General features: G+C 37.4%; 1 protein-coding gene across 3 annotated transcripts in view; it reads right to left on the bottom strand.

Moving 5' to 3' along the window:
- Window positions 1-21,849, bottom strand: part of SMURF2 (SMAD specific E3 ubiquitin protein ligase 2) — a 118,047-nt gene that overhangs the window by 30,299 nt on the left and 65,899 nt on the right. For all 3 annotated transcript variants that reach the window (XM_054458021.2, XM_054458019.2, XM_054458018.2), the window contains 6 exons: window positions 18,971-19,104; window positions 16,609-16,674; window positions 11,612-11,696; window positions 8,924-9,007; window positions 6,266-6,468; window positions 3,970-4,054 (listed from right to left, as the gene is read on the bottom strand). In XM_054458021.2, the coding sequence (XP_054313996.1) occupies window positions 3,970-4,054; window positions 6,266-6,468; window positions 8,924-9,007; window positions 11,612-11,696; window positions 16,609-16,674; window positions 18,971-19,104 (657 nt within the window). The remainder of the gene's footprint in view (window positions 1-3,969; window positions 4,055-6,265; window positions 6,469-8,923; window positions 9,008-11,611; window positions 11,697-16,608; window positions 16,675-18,970; window positions 19,105-21,849) is intronic.

Here is a 21,849-nt window from a genome sequence, read left to right on the forward strand (position 1 = left end):
TGCAATTTTATAAATATCTTTGAATAGTGATACTCTAATAGAATCTAAATATTTATAGTATACTTTCATAAAAGATCTTCCATACAAAAGGCATATTTGCTAAAGGATCTTCCAAAACAAAAGATCTAAGTTTTTAAGGTACTTTGGGGGATACAGAATAAGAAAAATAATCCCAAGTGTTATTTCATAAAATCATCATTCAAAATACATGTCAATACTCAACACGAGATATTCTTAAAGCTTCGCAGAAATCCTTTACTCGTTAATAAAAAACTGACATGTTTCCTCTGGAATAAGAGCCTATTACCAACAGTGGTGCTGAAATCTGTCTCAATTTCAATTTCTGTTGCCAGCTTACATACTATTCTTTCAACATATAACTCAAGGTCAACTTTCTCACTATTGTAAGTCATTTAGTTAAAAAAAAAAAAAAGATCATTGTTATTCTATACATTTCCTACAAATAATTTCTAATTATTTTAAAGAAAAGCTTATTATTGACCTTCAACTAGATAAACAGAATCCAAAAAGCTTTTTACAATTTATATAATAAAACTGATTTTGAAAAGTTAGGCCCTTGGATTTTTTTTCTTTTTTTAGTAAGCTTAAAAAAAAAAAAGTAAAATTTCCTCCCCACTACTTTTTATCTATTTATTTTTTTAGAGATGGAGTCTTGCTCTGTTGCCCAGGCTGGAGTGCCATGGTGTGATCTTGGCTCAGCACAACCTCCACCTCCTAGGTTCAAGCAATTCTTCTTCCTCAGCCTCCTGAGTAGCTGGGATTACAGGCACATGCCACCATGCCTGGCTAATTATGTATTTTTAGTAGAGACGGGTTTTCACCATGTTGGCCAGGCTGGTCTCAAATTCCTGACCTCAAGTGATCCTCCTGCCTCAGCCTCCCAAAGTGTTGGGATTACAGGTGTGAGCCACCGTGCCCAGCCCCCACTACTTTTTAAAAACTAACAGCTTATATTGTCAAGACATGGAAATGGCAACCTTGATAAAGTAATGAGTAATAGCACATTCCCTTGGTTGCCATCCTCAAAGAATTCTGAGCTCTATAACACAAAGTAAGACATTTTCATAATCACAGTTTTATTTATAAATAGAGAGTATCAAAACAACCCAAGACTAGCTAGTCACATCTGTTTTTTATTCAAATACATAATAGAGTCCTGAGCATAAGCTTTAGGCAGAAAAAAAACCAACCTTCTGTGGGTTGTTTTGGGGGTTTGTTTTGTTTTGGAGGAGGGGGGCTGCTGTGCTTAACATAAAATATCCACATCCTACAAATCCTTTGTATGTGCAACATACAAAGTTGATTTAGAATTTAATTTAGAATTCAAGCTTTTTTCCAGTTGCAACTGGACTACTTGGTACTTTGCATCTGTTCATTAAAAAATAACTCAAAATAGGGCCAAGCACAGTGGCTCATGCCTATAATCCCAGCACTTTGGGAGGCCGAGGTGCACAGATTGCTTGAGCTCAGGAGTTCGAGACTAGCTTGGGCAACATGGCGTAACCCCATCTCTACTAAAAATACAAAAATTAGCGGGGTATTGTGGCGCATGCCTGTAGTCCCAGCTATTCAGGAGGCTGAGGTGGGAGGCCAGGAGGCAGAGGTTGTAGTGAGCCAGGACTGCACTGCTGCTCTCCAGCCTGGACAGCAGAGCCAGATCCTGTCTCAAAAAAGAGAGAGGGAGGGAGACAGGGAGAAAACAATGTTCCAAAAATTATGGTAAATCACTAAATTCAGTTGTGTGTCATTTCATCTTTTTGAAGTAAAAGTAATTGACATTTTGGTTAGTAAATGCAATATCTGCAGCTGAAATACACAAGTTTGGACATTTAAATTAAATTAGGGCCAGGCACAGTGGCTCATACCTGTAATCCCAGCACTTTGGTAGGTCGAGGCGAGCAAATCACCTGAGGTCAGGTGTTCAAGACAAGCCTGGACAACATGGTGAAACCCCGTCTCTACTAAAAATACAAAAATTAGCTGGGTGTGGTGGCTGGTGCCTGTAATCCTAGCTACTCAGGAGGCTGAGGCAGGAGATCACTTGAACCCGGGAGACGGAGGTTGCAGTGAGCCAACATTGCACCACTGCACTCCAGCCTGGACAACAGAATGAGACTCTGTCTCAAAAACATTAATTAATTAATTAATTAAATTACGTTGTTTTCTAAAAATGAAATTTTATTAAGGAACACATAAAAGAACATTGAATACATTTATGAGGTTAAATTTTTTAAAGATTTTTTTTTTTTTAAGCTGAACCATAATTAAGAATATCAACCTACTACCTGTTTTTAAAGGGTATGTATTCTATGTTTTTCCCCAGGTCAATTTTCTTTTTATATCCTTTTTTTTTTTTTTTTTTTTCGAGATGGGTCTCGTTCTGTCACCCAGGCTAGAGTGCAGTGGTGTGATCTCAGCTCACTGCAACCTCCGCCTCCCACCTTAGCCTCGCGAGCAGCGGGGACTACACGAATTTTCTTTCTCTTTTTTTGAAATGGGGTCTTGCCCCAGCCATCCCATTACCGGGTATATGCCCAAAGGATTATAAATCATGCTGCTATAAAGACACATGCACACGTATGTTTACTGCGGCACTATTCACAATAGCAAAGACTTGGAACCCACCCAAATGTCCATCAATGACAGACTGGATTAAGAAAATGTGGCACATATACACCATGGAATACTATGCAGCCATAAAAAAGGATGAGTTCATGTCCTTTGTAGGGACATGGATGAAGCTGGAAACCATCATTCTCAGCCAACTATCGCAAGGACAAAAAACCAAACACCGCATGTTCTCACTCATAGGTGGGAATTGAACAATGACAACACTTGGACACAAGAAGAGGAACATCACACACCGGGGCCTGTTGTGGGGTTGGGGGAAGGGGAAGGGATAGTATTAGGAGATATACCTAATGTAAATGACGAATTAATGGGTGCAGCACACCAACATGGCACATGTATACATATGTAATAAACCTGCACGTTGTGAACATATACCCTAGAACTTAAAGTATAATAAAATAAATAAATAAATAAATAAACAAAACACTTAAAAAAAAAAAAAAGAGAAATGGGGTCTTGCTCTGTCGTCCAAGCTGGAGTGCTATAGCACGACCAAGGCTCACTGCAGCTTCAACCTCCACGGCTCAAGCAATCCTCTTGCCTCAGCCTCCCAAGCAACTGGGACCACAGATGTACTCTACCACATACAGCTGATTTTTAATCTTTGGTAGAGACCGGGTCTATGTTGCTCAGACTGGTTTCAAACTCCTGGAGCTCAAGTGATCCTCATGCCTCAGCCTCCCAAAGTGTTGGGAATACAGGTAAGAGCCACTTTGCTTGGTGCCCTAGGACAAATTTCAAACTCCTAAAAGATCCATGTTTTCATTCCACTTTTTTTTTTTTTTTTTTGAGACAGAGTCTCACTCTGTGGCCAGGCTGGAGTGCAGTGGCGTGATCTCAGCTCACTGCAAACCTCCACCTCCCTGGGTTCAAGCGATTCCCTGCCTCAGCCACCCGAGTAGCCGGGACTACAGGCACATGCCACCACGCCCAGCTCATTTTTGTATTTTTAGTAGAGATGGGGTTTCACCATGTTGGCCAGGATGGTTTCGATCTCTTGACCTCGTGATCTGCCCACCTCGGCCTCCCAAAGTGCTGGGATTACAGGCATGAGCTACCATGCCCCGCCTATTCCACTTTTTTTTAAGGGGAAGCAGGGGAAGGTGGCTAGGAACTGGTGAGGGAGGGGAGAACTCAGGTGGGATTGCAGAGAAGTAGGCAGGACTTTCTACGAAATGTCAAAACTGAAATAACTATCAGAAGAGTCAAACTTTTACATAAACTATTTTTAAAAGGTAAAAATTTCTTAAAAATCAAAGAAATCCTAGGTGAAATGGCTCTTCGATGGTCTAAAGAGTGCTTAAAATACGTTCTTACCTGGGCACTCTTGGATCATGCCATGTGCTCACACCAGTCTGTGTATGTAAGAAATACACCTGGCCTTGTTGCGTTGTCCTCTGTTCTGTAAAATTAATAAATACTGATAACAAAAACATTCAGACTGTTCAGATCAAAGACAGTTATATACACGAAGATGATATACTAATAGGGAAAAATCTCCAAATGACCAATCGATTTTATTTATTATCAAAAAAGGGCTTTACAAATCATTTGTTCTGTCTCTTGGAAACAATTTTACAAATGATGAGGGCCACAGGCCAGCTATCCACAAGCAAACTAAACTTATAACGTGGCTTAAATACTAAATATGTTGCAATGGAAAACAAATCAAGATTGTCACAATACTAATAACTAAAAAATTTTAAACGATGTATAAAAGGCTCTGAGAAAGAGGCTGGCCAACATTGGGAAGATTTGAGGAGGAACTTCCAGAAATTTTCAAAGAGTTTGGAGGTTGATAAAGCTTATTATGCCTAATTTTATACCAAAACTTATGTTTTCTCTTTGCTAGACAAAGGTATATTCTCAAGATTACATTTGAGCTCAAAGAGAAGCAAAACAGATGGGATACTGGGGAGACATTCTATGTCATAAACAGACAGAGATGGAAAAATAGCCAAATTAGAAAGAAGAGGACTAAAGAGGAAGCATGCACACCGGGGAGAAAAAAGTCAAGGACAAAATGAACTCAAAATCCTTGGGAAGACAGAGGAAAGGCCAGGGTGAAGAGAACAATCTATAAAAGGGTTTCTTTATGGTGGGTTTTGTCTTTTTTTTAAAACAATAGAACCACTTTTCTTTAAACAAAATGTAATGAGAAACTTCAATACATAAAACAATAAAACTATTACTAATATTTATTAGTATAAATCTAATTTGTTTATAAACATATAATGTCAATAAATTTAAACTTTAAACTTTCACAAATTATAAACAAAATCATATTACTATAGAGGACAGCTATAATAATTTCAGCCTTGGTATCCACTCTATTTTTATGTTTTGGTTGTACAATTTTTTAAATTCAAATCACAGAAATATTGTAAAAGTATAATCACTCCCACTCTGAAGAGCTTGCCTTATAATCTCAAAGAGAAATGGCAGGAGAGTATTTCTTCTCAGGTCTGAACATTGATAATGACAGTTAAAATTTACTATGCCAGACACTGTGCCAGCATTTCACATGAGATTAGATATCATTGATTTCTTGCAACAAACCTAGATGGTTGGTGTTATTATTTTCCTCTATAGAGGATAAAATTGAGGCTCAAAGAGGTTGCATAATGTGCTCGGTGTTACATGGCAAAGCCAGGATATGAACCTAGGTCCCAGGTTTGTCTGTCTCTCAAGCCTATAATTTAATGATTGTGCTAAAAGTTAACCTTTGAGTCATAGCACAGTTAATGGGCAAATTTTTTCAAATTAAAGAGCTAAAATACATTTAAAACTAAAATAAGAATCATGCATTTGCAGAAGAGTTTTAAAATATATTTCTGAGTAAAATAAAACTTAGATGTGGCAATTCCCAATGTTGGTCATTAGGTGTCAACATCAATCCAAAGTGGTTTATCTATAGTCTGTTAAGAGGGCAAAGACGTAAGTAACCTTGGTGAGCTTTTGGCAAGGAGAGGAAGTCAAGTTCAGACTATATACAAGGATTCACAAGATGGTATTAAATTAGAAACTTCTGTATTCTATTAGGAGAAGACTCATGTTATCTTCCACATGAAATTTTATAATCTAGGATTTTATATAAGATTGTAATCATTTTATACAAACATAGAAGTGACTCAGTCATTTACAACAATCCAATCAGATAATCCAAAATTACAGACAATACAAATATATGATCAGAAATATGCCTTTGAAATTATTTCTAAATATATGTCTAAAAAAATTACATCATAGGTTGAACTTCAGATTACTGTTATCAGTAACAATACCATCTTACCTGTCTATACAGTGCCTATTTACAAAATAGTCTCACTTCATTTTGTATGCTTCTCACACTACCTTTGTTACAAACTAATCATCTCACTTCATTATAGAAGAGCACAAACGCTGAGGCTGAATGACGAGTGCAAGGTCAAACTGTTGGTTAGGTAGTCATCTACCACTTCAAAGACTTTTCAAAGTTGGGAGGTTTCATATTTATTTTCATGCAGAATCCCTAAGCTCAGATTAATAACTTTTTCAAAATATATTTTCTGACTTCCTCAGCAAGCTGAAATCAGTAAATCACATTTTATTTTTCCTTTGCTAGTTGTCATACCATAGCCTTCTGGTAGGTCTGGAGGAGTATGTAAATGTGTCCTGCTCATGTAATTTCTATGTCGTTGTGACCTGACTCTCCTCTCTGCCAGCCTGGGATCTGAAGACTGTCCACATGTTGCACCATTTGTTCCACTAATTGGAGTGTTCTCATCAACAAAGCAGCTAAGAGGTCTGCCAGGGCTAGAATATTCGGATGCCGGTCTATCGAAAATTAACAAGGAAAAGACGTTATCAATTTAGACATCAAAAGTAGACTTCTCTAGACAATATATATATATATACTACAGTAACAATCGCTTATCATATCCGAAAACAGAATGACTAATACGAGTATAATGACTTCAAGAACTCTGAGTAAAAGCAAACCTGAAGTCTCTAAGCACCAAAGAAATGCAAATGATAAGCATGTCATCAACTATGTATTTAAATGACTTTATTTTAATGACATTTGATATAAAATCTATATGTATCTGTGGATGTGAGACTGGCTTACAAAACACTGCTTGATCTAGCTATAGCCTCTCCCTCAGACCTGACTTCCCACCATTCTCCCTCCCATTCTGCTTCAGCCACACTCATATTCTTCCTGTTCCTTGAACTTGCCAAGGTCATTCCACCTGAGAGCAGTTGCTCTTCCTTCCACCTGGCATATTCTTTTCTCCTACTCTCCCTAGGCCTGGCTCTATTTTGTCATTCAAATCAGTTTTATTGCCTCCTAAGAGGTCCCTCAGACCTCCCAATCTAAAAAAGTCACCCAGTCATTTGACAATACATCACAAAAGGAAAGAAGACAGTTTGTCTCTTTAAGGGGCTTCCAGTCTACTATTGCAGATCTTTCAAAATAAAAAAATAATCAAGAGTTCATTCTTAAATTAACATGGCGGGGTATGGTGGCTCACACCTGTAATCCCAGCACTTTGGGAGACCGAGGCGAGCAGATCACTTGAGGTCAGGAGTTTGAGACCAGCCTGGCCAACACAGCGAAACCCCATCTCTACTAAAAATACAAAAATTAGCCGGGTGTGGGGGTGGGCGTCTGTAGTCCCAGCTACTTGGGAGGCTGAGGTACGAGAATTGCTTGAATCCGGGAGGCAGAGGTTGCAGTGGGCAGAGGTTGCAGTGAGCTGAGATCGTACCACTGCACTCTAGCCTAGGCAATAGAGCGGGACTCCAACTCAAAAAAAAAAAAAAAAAAAAAAATTAACATTTAAGACAACAATCATCCTTTTATACATGTAGAAATTCAAGTTAATTTTACTGGTTAAATGAGTCAGAAGGAAATGGGTGTTCAAGTGAAACCTTGAACACTGACACAAGTACATATTCATTTGTGCTCAGATATAATAAAAATGGGTACTTCAATAAATTCCTTGGCAGTTTAATACTAGAAATGCAACTTGGCAACATGAGCTAAGCTTTTACCTGAGAATTATAATGTAAAAGAGAAAACTTTGTGATCCAATGAGTTAAGCAATTAGTTCTGTATAAATAAAAGTAGGTGCAGCTAATGAAAAGAATTTGGTATTTTATGCCTAGTGCCAGTCCTGGTCAAGAGGGGGAAAACAGGCAAAACAGAACACTGCACAAGATGGCAAATTTTGTTCTCACTTAAAAGGGTGAGGAGAAGGGGATTCAGCCACATAGACTCTTTGCAGTTCCCCAAATTTATCTTGCATCCCAATGTCTTTAGACAGTAAAAGCTCCATGAAGTGACCATACCTGGCATTCTTCAAGATTTAGTTCAGATTCCTCTGTTTATCAATTTAATTCATTCGATTTTTATTTTATTTTATTTGTTTTATTTTTGAGACTGAGTCTCGCTCTATCGCCTAGGCTGGAGCGCAGTGGCGCAATCTCGGCTCACTGCAACCTCCACCTCTTGGGTTCAAGCAATTCTCCTGCCTCAGCCTCCTGAGTAGCTGGGATTACAGGCACCCACCACCACGTCCAGCTAATTTTTGTGTTTTTAGTAGAGATGGGGTTTCTCCATGTTGGCCAGGCTGGTCTCGAACTCCCGACCTCAAGTGATCCGCCCACCTTGGCCTTCCAAAGTGCTGGGCTTACAGGCATGAGCCACCATGCCTGGCCAATTTTTTTTTTTTTTTTTTTTTTTGAGACAGAGTCTCATTCTGTCACCCAGGCTAGAGTGCACTGGCACGATCTTGGCTCACTGCAACCTCCACCACCTACGTTCAAGCAATCCTCCCACCTCCACATCCCAAGTAGCTGGGACCACAAGCACATGCCACATGCCCAGCTAATTTTTTTGGTAGAGACAGGGTTTCATTATGTTGCCCAGGCTGGTCTCAAACTCCTGAACTCAAGTGATCCACATGCCTTGGCCTCCCAAAGTGCAGGGATTACAGGCGGCCTCGCAAAGTGCAGGGATTACAGGCATGAGCCACCACGCCAGGCCTCATTCAATAAATATTCATTGAGTACCACTGCAGGCCCTGGAGCTACAATGACAGCATGACCTGTCAAACAAACTGTTGAAGATCACTTTAAAAAAATAACAATGGCACCTGTTATAAGATCTACTGATCTACAACAGCAAAAACCAAGAAAAAAATCTAGTAAAGCTGACAGATAAATAGAAAAGGACTTCAGGAGGGTGGCTGGCATAGCTCATGAGAAAATATTTGTATGTTCTTACCGCGTTGGGCGCTCCCATTGCGTAGTTCTTGTTATATGGTTTAGATACTGGATTCTTCCAGAGGCAGTTCTCCTTTCTTCCCAGCTTAAATAAAAATATTGAGTGATAAGGCATTAATAGGAAACTTGGACACAGAATGTTTTCAGTGCAACAAGCAAGCCAGTAAGACATTTGCTGTTACAAATCAGGAATGCCAACCTGAAGTATCAATTCACAGAATATAGAATTTTTTCAACTTATTTTAGAACTCTGTAATATATTTTATGGGATTCTGAAGCTTCTAAAGTATTTATGCTGAGGTGTAACAAATATTTTCCATCAGCCAAACACTGAGAATTTTTAGTAATGTCAACAATACACAATTAAATTCATACTAATTACTCCAGAATATGGAAAATGGCTATACTAAAAATATATTTAGCCATAAAATCACGAGGTCTCTTGACTTCGTGATCCACCCACCTTGGCCTCCCAAAGTGCTGGGATTACAGGTGTGAGCCACTGCATCCGGCCAAAAGCTTTTCAAAGCATTTACCCAAAATAATTTTTTAAAAATCAAGACTATTGGCTGGTGCGGTGTCTCACGTCTGTAATTCCAGCATTTTGGGAGGCTAGCATTTTGGGAGGCCAAGGTAGGCAGATCACCTGAGGTTCGGAGTTCGAGACCAGGCTGGCCAACATGGTGAAATCCTGTCTTTATTAAAAATACAAAAATTAGCCGGGCATGGTGGCATGCACGTGTAATCCCAGCTACTCGGGAGGTTGAGGCAGGAGAATTCCTTGAACCAGGGAGGCAGAGGTTGCAATGAACCAAGATCGTGCCACTGAGCTCCAGCCAGGGTGACAAGAGCAAAACTCCTTCTCAAAAAAAAAAAAAAAAAAAATCGAAACAGCTACTTTCTTTTTTTCTTTTTTTTTGAGACGGAGTCTTGCTTCTTCGCCAGGCTGGAGTGCAGTGGCGCGATCTCAGCTCACTGCAACCTCCGCCTCCCGGGTTCAAGCGATTCTCCTGCCTCAGCCTCCTGAGTAGCTGGGACTACAGGTGCACACCACCATGCTTGGCTACTTTTTGTATTTTTAGCAGAGACGAGGTTTCACCATGTTGGCCAGGATGCTCTCGATCTCTTGACCTTGTGGTCCTCCCGCCTCAGCCTCTCAAAGTGCTGGGATTACAGGCGTAAGCCACCATGCCTGACCAAGACTGCTACTTTCTATCAACTCTTTATCATAATTCATTTAATGAAAAAAAGCCAAATGACTACAGAAATGTGATAATGTTAATATTTCTACAAAGATACTGGCAGAGGTTGAAGGGCTCTAAAAGACAGAAAATAAAGAGATGCTAGGGTATTTTCCCCCCTGTGATTACAATTATAGGGCTCTAAAAGACAGAAAATAAAGAGATGCTAGGGTATTTTCCCCCCTGTGATTACAATTATAGTACATAATGTAGGGCAAGTTTAGAACAATAAGCCTTATTACTGCTGGAACTCTCTCAATATTGATTAGTTATTTCATCCTAAATTTCCTTTTCAAAAATACCATAATCTATCTCATATCTGTAAAAGAGCTAACAGACATATCTAGAAGCTAAAGTGATCTATGAACAGTTAATTATAGTGATTTTTAAAGTTTAAAAAATGAGTAAATACCATAACCTGGGTATAAAATTTTGTATAAAAAATAATTGGAGTTAAAATTTAACCATTTATATACTTCAATGGATGCAATTTATTACATGTAAGTTATATCTCATCGAAGTTAGTTAAAAATACTTTGAATGTTAAAAATAAAATCAGAAAAGAGTTAGAACTAGTATCAAAGAGACCAATGATAAAAATCATGACTTTAGAATCAAGACAGGTTTGTGTGTTTTGGCTCTGCCATTTATTATGTGGCCTTAGGCAAATTACTTCTCTCTTAGTTTTTGAGGGTAACAATAATAGTAGCAATAGAAATAATAATAGCTAATTATTTACTCAGCACTTATTTTATGCAAGACACTGTGCTAAAGTGCCTTACCTGAATTATTTCATTTAATCCTCTCAACAGTTTATGAGTATGCTATTATCACTCATACTCTTTTGTAAATAAATATAAACCAAAGCACATGGAAGTTAAATAAATTAAGGTCATAAAGCCAATACACAGAAGAGTGAGGATTAGAACTCAGGTGGTCTGATTTCAGAAGCATGGCTATATACTGCCTTCCAAGATGCTATGAGAATTAAATGATACGTACATAAAGTGCTTATAACAGTATCTGCCATATACATGCTCAATGAAATCTTACTATGTTATTTTAATTACTATTACACAAATTATCCATCCCATCCCTCTTAAATATAGCAATGTTTCTAATTTAGCACTTGCATGGCCTGTTTTGAATAATTTAATCAAGCAACTTTTTTTTAACTAGATAATATTTACAAGAGAGTTATATTTGTCAAGAAATTTCATTTGTCTCCTAGTCAGAACTCTTAATAACCAAATTTAACACATCTAATTTGTGGCTTATTTTATAAATTTGTTGTGACAAGATCTTCCATTAATTTTACAATTAGAAGGAAAATCTACATTCAATATACAATAAACACCATTTAATATACAATAAACACCCACTTATTTCTATTCTTTTAAGGATATTATCTATATATTTCTCTAATGATTTCAGTGATGTTAGCTTACCCGTCTGGTAAATCGTTATCAAATAAACGACTGCAGTCCACAACTTGTCCTCCTGTGCCTATTCGGTCTCTGGACTGAAGACTTACTATTAAATGACAGAAATATTACTAAGATTCGTACAACTAGAAAGAACTATTATAATCAAAAATTTCTATCTTCAGAAGATATCTGGCTTAGCTTATTTTAATACTTTAGAATGAACTTTTGGTTTCTACTAAAATTTATAATTTCTTTTCCCATAGATTTTTCCCTTTAGGAGTAATATTAGAATTCTAAGGTTTTCTACACTTTATTATGTTCATGGAAGCAGCCTAATTCCTTTTTCACCATAGTAATGGTGCATAGCAGAGTCACTACTGTACTTAAGAAGAGGCATAGCTAGGCGCGGTAGCTCACGCCTGTAAATCCCAGCACTTTGGGAGGCCGAGGCGGGCGGATCACGAGGTCAGGAGATCGAGACCATCCTGGCTAACACAGGGTGAAATCCCATCTCTACTAAAAATACAAAAAAATTAGCCGGGCGTGGTGGTGGGCACCTGTAGTCCCAGCTTCTCAGGAGGCTGAGGCGGGAGAATCGCTTGAACCCGGGAGGTGGAGCTTGCAGTGAGCCGAGATTGCGCCACTGCACTCCAGCCTGGGCGACACAGCGAGACTCCGTCTCAAAAAAAAAAAAAAAAAAAGGAAGAGGCATAACATATTAAGGGTGTATGCATGTACAAAGAAGTTTGAAAAGTCCACATTAATTTGACTTTAATACTTGATCATCTGACCATCTAAAAAATACACTGGGCTGGGCGCAGTGGCTTCTACCTGTAATCCCAGCACTTTGGGAGGCCAAGGTGGGCGGATCATGAGGTCAGGAGATCGAGACCAGCCTGGCAAACATGGTGAAACCCCTTCTTTACAAAATACAAAAAATTAGCCGGGTGAGGAACTACGGGCATGGTGCCCGCACCTGCAGTCCCAGCTACTGGGGAGGCTGAGGCAGGGGAATCACTTGAACCTGGGAGGCAGAGGTTGCAGTGAGCCGTGATTGCACCACTGCACTCTAGCCTGGCGACAGAGCGAGACTCCGTCTCAAAAATAAATAAATAAATAATAAATAAAAATACACTGTATTCTAGTAAGAGGGCCATCCTGGTATTCCAGCAAGAGAGCAATCCTTGGATTGATGGAGTTTTAATTAACAGGACACCATTATCCAGTGTAGTATAAAACCACCACAAAGAACGAAGAAGCAAGAGATGTGAATTCTAGAGCAGGCTCTAGTAACTAGTTTAGCACTGTAACCTTGAACAAAACACTTAATATACTTAAGGTGTAGATAATCCCTGTCTGAATAATGAAAAAGTTACGTTAAATTATATCCCTGAAGTCCTTCTTTGCTGCTCCAGTATTGTTTAATTCTAATTCTGGTAACTCTCCCAAAAGACACAAGGAGGTATAGTCAAACTTGGCTATAAATCCAACTTCTTAAATAATAGGTCAGCACAACAAGTATTACACCTAAGGACCCTTCATTCAAAGAAGGGTGTCAAAATTCTGAAATCTTCCAGCTCTGTGAACATTTTGAAAGATCAGTTCAACACACAGCTCCTTGATATTAAGTCCCATTTAGAAGAGAGAACACTATGAGCACCTACTTGGCAAATGTAAACAAAATATTATATGAAAACTGTACTAGACAACTATATCAATCAGTTTTTAAATAGATAAAACAAGTGAAATGCGTACCAAAATACAATCACAGTAGAAACAATGTATTTTCTCATTAGCATTGTTTAGAATAATAGTAAGATTCAAAGCTAAAGAATTTCATGGGCTTCAATTTACATCTCCAGAATGCTATGTTAATAGCACAGCTATTAACTGGTTAAATGACTTACATACCCACCATGGACTATCATACAACATTAAAAATGCTACAGATTTTGCAAGCTTTAATGCAAAGTAGGAAAAAAAAAAACAAGTAACAATGCTATAGAAATGTGTTTATGGTCCAAAAGAAAAAAAAAAGATGTTTATGATAAATTTAAACCAGTTTTTAAAAATTCAGTATAATCTCATCTAAAAAAAAAATCATAAAAAAGGTATACATTCAAGTGATAACAATAATGATACATTAGACTTCCCACGCTCAAACAATGCCACCTCAGCCTCCCAATGTAGCTGAGGCATAACAGTTTTAAACAAGGAAAAAAATTTGTACTCCTTCAATCAATTATCTAAATTTGGGAGATTCTTTTCTAAAAAAGAATAAAGCAAAGTGTACAAAAATGTTTGCAAGTTTCAATGTTATAATAGCAAAAAAATTTTTTTATTTATTAAGTTGTGATATATCTATATATTTCATTCTTTAAAAATCATTAATTACAAAGATTATAAATACTAAAAATGATTATGGTTAAGTGAAAGAAAGCAAAGTAAAAAGTTAATGTTCACTAGAATTAAAGACATATACATTTTATATACATACTTATGTATATAAAAACACTAGAGGGGAATACAGTTTTTTTTTGTTTTTTTTTGTTTTTTTTTTTGAGATGGAGTCTTGCTCTGTTGCCCAGGCTGGAGTGCAGTGGTGAGATCTTGGCTCACCACAACCTCCACCTCCTAGGTTCAAGCGATTCTCCTGCCTTAGCCTCCCGAGTAGCTGGGACTACAGGCACACGCCACCATGCCCAGCTAATTTTTGTATTTTTTAGTAGAGACAGGGTTTCACCATGCTGGCCAGGCTGGTTTCGAACTCCTGACCTCGTGATCCACCCACCTTGGTCTCCCAAAGTGCTGGGATTACAGGCATGAGCCACTGTGCCCGGCCCGGGAATACAGTTTTTAAAGTTAGTCTTCTAGTGTCCTTTTCTCCATTTTCCAAAAAGTATATATACCTACTTACAATTATTTGTTAGAGGGCTCATTCTGAAAGAACTGGAACTCATTCTGTTTTTGAATGACAGAACTAAAGAATCATAATGTTTGAGTCCAGCCTGCCTCTCTCTTTATTAATGGTCCTATTATGAACACCAGATTCACATAAGAGCTTTAAATAAATACATATATACATGCATACACATACTTAAGAGTAAAACATTTGTTTTCTATGTGGTGTACTCCAGTAAGTATACTTCTAATGTCTAACAAAGTTTGCTATTTATATAAATGCAAATTCATACCTAGTAAAACCATTTTGTTACTACTAGACAGTAGTTGGCAAGCATTATGTAACATAACAAATCAAATACAGAAGGAACACTTACATGTGAAAGTGTTTTATGACTGAATTTATTTTTGCGTTTTTTTTTTTTTTTTTGCTCCCTTCTCAATCTAAGAATGACAGGAATTATCAGTCATGATGTAGTGTAGATCTGGAATCCCCAACCCCCAGGCCATGTATAGGTGGGGTATTGGTCCAGGGTTTGTTAGGGACCAGGCCGCACAGCAGGAGTGAGTGGCAGGTGAGTAGGTGAGTGAGCATTACCACCTGAGCTCTGCCTCCTATCAGATCAGTGGCGACATTAGATTCTCATAGGAGCACGAACCCTATTGTGAACCGCACACCCAAGGCCAGCTCCTTATGAGACTGTCATGCCTGATGATCTGTCACTGACTCCCATCACCCACAGATGGTACCATCTAGTTGCAGGAAAACAAGCTCAGGGTTCCCACAGATTCTACATGATGGTGAGTTGTAGAATTAGTTCATTATGTATTACAATGTAATAATAATAAAGTGCACAATAAATGTAATGCACTTGAATCATCCTGAAACCACCCCCACCCCCAGCCTGGTCTACGGAAAAACCGTATTCCATGAAAGCGGTTCCTGGTACCAAAAACAGTGGGGTGCGCTGGTATAGATACTTCCCTGGGATAACCACAATAGGGCTTTGTTATGTGGCTACTCTGATGGTTCTCTAACTATGAACCCAATTCACTGCCTTGTAAAATGAAGTACCTTCAGTAACTAAAACCTCTCTGATGGGTTCACAACAAAATAATCTTATTCTAAGTACTGTTCAATCATGAAGTGTGACATTCCTATTGAATTTTTCTTTTCTTTTTTTTTTTTTGAGACAGGGTCTTGCTCTTGTCACCCAGCTGGAGTGCAATGGTGTGATCTTGGCTCACTGCAACCTTCGCCTCCTGGGTTCAAGCGATTCTCCTGCCTCAGCCTCCCGAGTAGCTGGGATTACAGGCACCTGCCACCATGCCTGGCTAATTTTTTGTATTTTTAGTAGAGATGGGGTTTCACCATGTTGGCCAGGCTGGTCTCGAACTCCTGATTTCAGGTGATCCACCCGCCTCAGCCTCCCAAAGTGCTGGGATTACAGGTGTGAGCCACTGTGCCCAGCCACATTTTTCTTCTTTAATTTAAGAAGCCTCTAAGATGAACAGTGTCCTTCCATACTATGCATCTTGATCAAATTTCTATCAATTCTTAAGAAAGGTCTCAGCAAATTTTATATCAAGCCCTTCCCTCCAGGTCAAGTCAAGACACCCTAAATACCACATAAGGCTACTAAGTGCCTCATGAGTAAGGTAACAATTTCTCCCTTTTTCCAGTGTTACACTACCATTGCTCATTCTGTTTTTTTCAATTAGCATAGATTTTAAAGCTGTAAAGCATTAAACATTAAAACAAGTTCAATAGAATGTTCTCTTCTTACTAAAAAAAACTAGTTTGAGAATTATTTTCAGTAAACTTTAATAACATTTATAAAGTCTGAACTTAGTGCTCTACTATATTAGGATACTTTGAAAGAATTATTTCCTGAAGGATCAACAGTTCTTCACAAAACTTTTCTTTTTTTTACATTAAAGTTTTTAAAATTAAGTTGACCTGGATCCTGGATTCACTGTAACATTTTACCTGGCTCATTTAATTCAGGCCAACACAATGAAGCTACAGTTATTATACTTTGATTTAAAAGGTATTTTACACTTTAGGTCAGTTTGAATAAAACCAAAATTCATGTAACTTTAAATTCCACACTTACCTACTATCTGTCCTCTAACTGTATCATTGTCATTTGGCCCAAGTTTGCATAAATCCAACCTCTGATCTATTTGAAGTCAACAAAGAAAGCAATGAAAAAATTAGCTGGTATCAGAGATTCTAACATCTATAGAGTGACAATAAATTTCCACAATCCATTAGAAATCAAACCCATCATTTAAAGAGTTCAGATTTCAAGAACCAAACACTGGTGTTACTACACTGCCAACATGCAGTCACTTTCTCTCCAAAACTTTTAGACCACTTTAGTCTGAGTCTTAATAGTTGTTGGTCTTAAGGAATTTATTCCTGAGCCTTGGTTTTCTCACATATGACAATATGTGAATCCTCATATTTTTTTGAGGATTAAATCAGATAATTATGCCAAAGTCTCAGCATTGTGCTTGGCACATAAGTGGTCAACAAATGTTAGTTGTCATTATCATTTTTTAACTAACCATTTCAAATGACATGGACCCAAAAAAGTATTCATAAGAAGCCAAGAATAAACTGTAAAATCTTGGTTTGCATCAGTTCTGTCACTCATTCATTTAGGAGCAACTCATTTATTCTCTCAGATGCCTCATCTGTAAAAGAGATATAACACTGCCCTGACACTGAAAGTTACAGTAAGGAACAATGTCACCTAAAGTATGCTGGTTTTACTTTGATTACAGCACTTATAGCTGAATGCTTTTACAACTGTATGCCATCTGTCTACTTATCTGTGAATTGATAAATGGAGGAGACCATATCTTAGTCTGTATTTTCCACTCCAATCTGGTAGAAAACTGCATCAGGTAGGTGCTCAATAAATATTTGATAAATTCAGTATTACTGCACATCAAAAAAGTCAAATAAATTAATACAATGAAGCAGTCACAAGAAACAGAAAGAAAAATCCATGCCCCTAAACTACAGTCCCTACTATCCAACCAAAAATACAGACATTTTTCTCTTTGCAAAATAAATGGGTGCTACTAAGTTGGCTATACAGTGGATTCTGCAGAGCAACTAACTCCTCCTCTCCTATTCAGTCCTTCCAATGTGGCATGCTCCCTTTGCCAGCAGGCCTTTGCCCTTCCTTCTCAGAGGACAGAATTCATGCCTTTTTCTTCTTTATACAGCCAGGGTTTAGAACAGTAGCACATTAAGTCTTCAATAAATGTTGGGTAAATTGAACTAGGGATAATGTCAGATATTTGACCTATAAGTTTTCAGTTTGCTGAGTAATAAAACAGTTTACTTTTATATGCAATTCGTTTTTTCCAATCCCAGTGTCTTTTCTCTACTGTTGGTTACCCTGTCAGCCCAGAAATACAAGAATTTCTTAGATGCCTTTAAATATCTTGGACTAAGAACTTCTAGCTCAATTTTCTGCCTTTTTCTTTTTCACAAGGTCAATATATACCTACGCTGTGGTATCATACTACATTAAAAGAGACAATCTCTTAATATATTTAATAGTCAATGCTAAATTTACTCTTTTTTGTTTATTAATTTCCTTAGATCTTATGCGAGTTTGTTTAGCATATGCATCTGGGCTAAAATCCCATGACAATGACTAACGGTATTTTTTACATTATATAAAAAAGAATTCTATAGAAACAAACACACAAAAAAAAACCTGTTGAAAAAGGAATTCCCACTTATGTTCCAATGGAAAGACCCACCCAAAAGACTCACCTGGTTATGCTAAGTCAACTTATAAATCCATTATGAAACACTTCTAATGTCTTGATCTTGGTCTAATCTTCTAAATCCTCAGGCTGATGATAAACTCAGCTACAGTTAAGTAGTTAATACAGCTGTTGTACACTCAAAATAACGTTTAATCTTTAGCTTTTAATTTTGTCACAGCAGTTTTATGTATTATACCATTCTTACCCCTTCATAATTGCCCTTTAACTGCCAGCTTAAACACTCCAATCACCTAAATAAAAACATTTCATCCACAAATCCACCAAAACCAGAAAAGGATACTAAGAAATTTTAAAAGGCATATACATCCTGATACCTTTCTTTTTGCCATTCTGGATATCAATCATTTCTTAATACTTTTAAATTAGCTGGAAATGAAGCATCAGCTCTGATTTGGCTGTAAGTTTCACATATTTAAAACGTTTCTTTTTTTTTTTTTTAAGTCTACAAAATAAATTTAGATCAGGAATTTTTACTAATGTTTCAGACACGCACAAGAAGTTGTGTTTGAAGCCCTACCAACATACTCAAATACATATATTATTTTTAAATATATATTTGAGGACACATATATAATGCATGTATATATGTACATGCACAAATACATATACACATACACACATATATATTTTTTAATTTGAAAAGCACTCATATCTACTCACAACCAGTGTCTTTGAGGCGGTTGATGGCATTGGAAAGAAGACGAACACAACCGAGAAATCCAGCACCTTGTTTCTTATGGATCTTCTTGTGATTCCATACACTGATCGTAACTGAATCAGACTTTCCAATATACCTAAAAAACAAAACGGCTGCATGAGTAACTTGGTAGTTACAGGCAGCTGGCGTAAAATTTTACTTTTGTTCTTTATATATTCTAAAGTTACTAATATGCTTCAGAGTCTGGCTAGATTATGCAAAATATGTCTTGAGTTAATCCACAGTATTGAATTTAAATTTTTAAAAATCTTGAAAATTTTAGTATATTTTTATCACATCTGCCACTCTCAAGCTGGGCTATAATTCTAGTCAGTAAAAAGGCTATTTTAGTAGCTAGTGTCTAATAACACTAAGGGAGTTTATTAAATAACTTCTTTGCAAGAAAAAGAATCTTAAAAACTTTCATCACAGTCACATTTTAAATACATGTCGATGACATGACCTACTTTTCAAGGGATAGTGTCAAGGCTGACAGACCAAAAATCTGACCTACCTGTTATATTTTAAACTGCTGTAGAACAAAAGCTGTTTGTAACGCTTTTCCCCTGCTTCTTTCCTGTATGCAGGCCTTGAGCGAGCAGGACTCTTGCAGATTTCACTTCACTGCCTGCAGACAAGCAGAGCAGGGAAAAGCGTTACTGTACTTGTCTGTGCATAAACCTGCAAGTATGTAAAAGCTCTACCACAGCCAATTGTTAACACTGGCACCAACCCATGCAAAAAGATAATAAAATAACATGTCAGTAGAATCCTAGCTCTATTTCAATGACAATAAGAGGTCAAATTTTTGGTCCAGCAACCTTGATCTTAAAGTATCATTCAATAAATTACAATATCAGAAAAATTCACCTAGTATAGAGAAAAGCCTAAACCATTTAAGTAAGGAGTAAAGCTTTTAAATAAGTGACATGGAAGGTACACTTGAGCCCCGGGATTCAGCTGTGCCTAAAAAATGCCCACCCCGGGCTTTTAATTACGCAAATCAGTACCTTCCCTTTTAAAAAATTAAGCCAATTTGAATTTGGTCTCTGTTGCTTGCAAATGAAAAAATCTGAATTAAATATTGTTCAGTATGCATGTACCAATTTTCAAATACACCTACCAGTTCTATCTTGGCATGTATCTACTGGCAGGTAATTCCAGAGCCAGAATCAAGTATTAAGTAGCTGAATTACCCAAGCTAAACATTTTTTAAAAAGTTACATTAGGCCAGGCACGGTGGCTCACGCCTGTAATTCCAGCACTTTAGGAGGCCGAGGCAGGCAGATCACCAGAGGATGGGAGTTCAAGACCAGCCTGACCAACATGGAGAAACCTTGCCTCTACTAAAAATACAAAAAAACTTAGCCGGGCACGGTGGCATGCACCTGTAATCCCAGCTACTTGGGAGGCTGAGGCAGGAGAATCACTTGAACCCGGGAGGCGGAGGTTGTGGTGAGCCGAGATTGCGTCATTGCACTCTAGCCTGGGCAACAAGAGCAAAACTCTGTCTCAAAAAAAGAAAAAAAAAAGTTACATTAAACCAGTTGTCCAACTAGTAAGCCCGGTTTACAGGTATGCTGAAATACATATATTATTACCTCAGTCATCAGGGCAACGCACCACTGGCTTAAGCAACTTCATCTGTATAGTCCAATGTGCCATATTTTTTATGTGTACCATGATATGAAAAGGTTGGGAAGCTCTACATTAAATCATAATAAGAAATTGCTAATTACAGACCTTCTGGAATATAGCCTAACTCTGAATTACTAAAAATTATGAAATATATTGTATTAGTTAAGGGTACATATCACAAACATTCTGTCCAAATATTCCTGGGCCAGAAATGAATCTGAAATATTACCTTTTCTTATACACAGAGAAGTACATGCTCTCACTTTAATGAAACTTCATGTAATACAACATACATGGCAACATAAACAGTAAATTCCTTTTGCAATTGAAAGTTAAATAGAGGGCTCTATTAGCTTCTATTAAAACTTTGACTTACTAATACATGATTTATAAACAAGTTTCAGGATGTTTTGTCGAAAGAGAGAGAGGGAGACCTCTATAGGTGAATATAATGTTACCATATAGACCAAAATATGTACTCAGGATTTTGGGCTAAAATTTAATTATTAGATTTTATTTGTATACTTAGCCAATTAAAGGCAAGGGTTTTGCAAAATGACTTTGGAAACAATCATGAGAGATGCCTCTGATAGCCAATTAATATTAATTGTAAGATAAAACCTAATAAGCACAAGAAAAGATGTTCAACATCATTAGTCATGAGGGAAATGCACCTCAAAACCATGACCAGATACAACTTCATATCCACTAGGGTGGCTACAATTTTTTTTAAAAGAAAATAACAAGTGATAGAGGAATAAAGAAACTTCCAGTGGAAAACAACAGTCATGAAAGATCAAAATCAGGATGCCATCAGCAATACTCTAAACCTACAATTTCCAAAATGGTACCCACCAACCACGAGACCCTTGAGGACCTCAAATGTGGCTAGTCCAAATTGAGGCAAGCTGCAAAATAAACCACTGATTTTTTTTTCTTAACATAAAATGAGAAAACCGCTCATTTTTTAAAGACATAGTAAATATGTATATATACATATATGTGTAAGTAGCTCAATATTTTTATACTGACATGCTGAAAGTATTTTTGATATACTGAATTAAAATATATTATTATGCTTCATTTAAACAAACAGGGTCTCGTTATGTTGTAGCTGGATTACAGGTGCAAGCCACTATGCCCAGTTTATTATGCTTAATGTCATCTGTTTCTTTTTACTTATCTTAATGTGGATGCTAGGAAA

The sequence above is a fragment of the Pongo pygmaeus genome, chromosome 19, assembly GCF_028885625.2.
Source record: "Pongo pygmaeus isolate AG05252 chromosome 19, NHGRI_mPonPyg2-v2.0_pri, whole genome shotgun sequence".
In the NCBI taxonomy this organism is placed as follows: domain Eukaryota; kingdom Metazoa; phylum Chordata; class Mammalia; order Primates; family Hominidae; genus Pongo; species Pongo pygmaeus.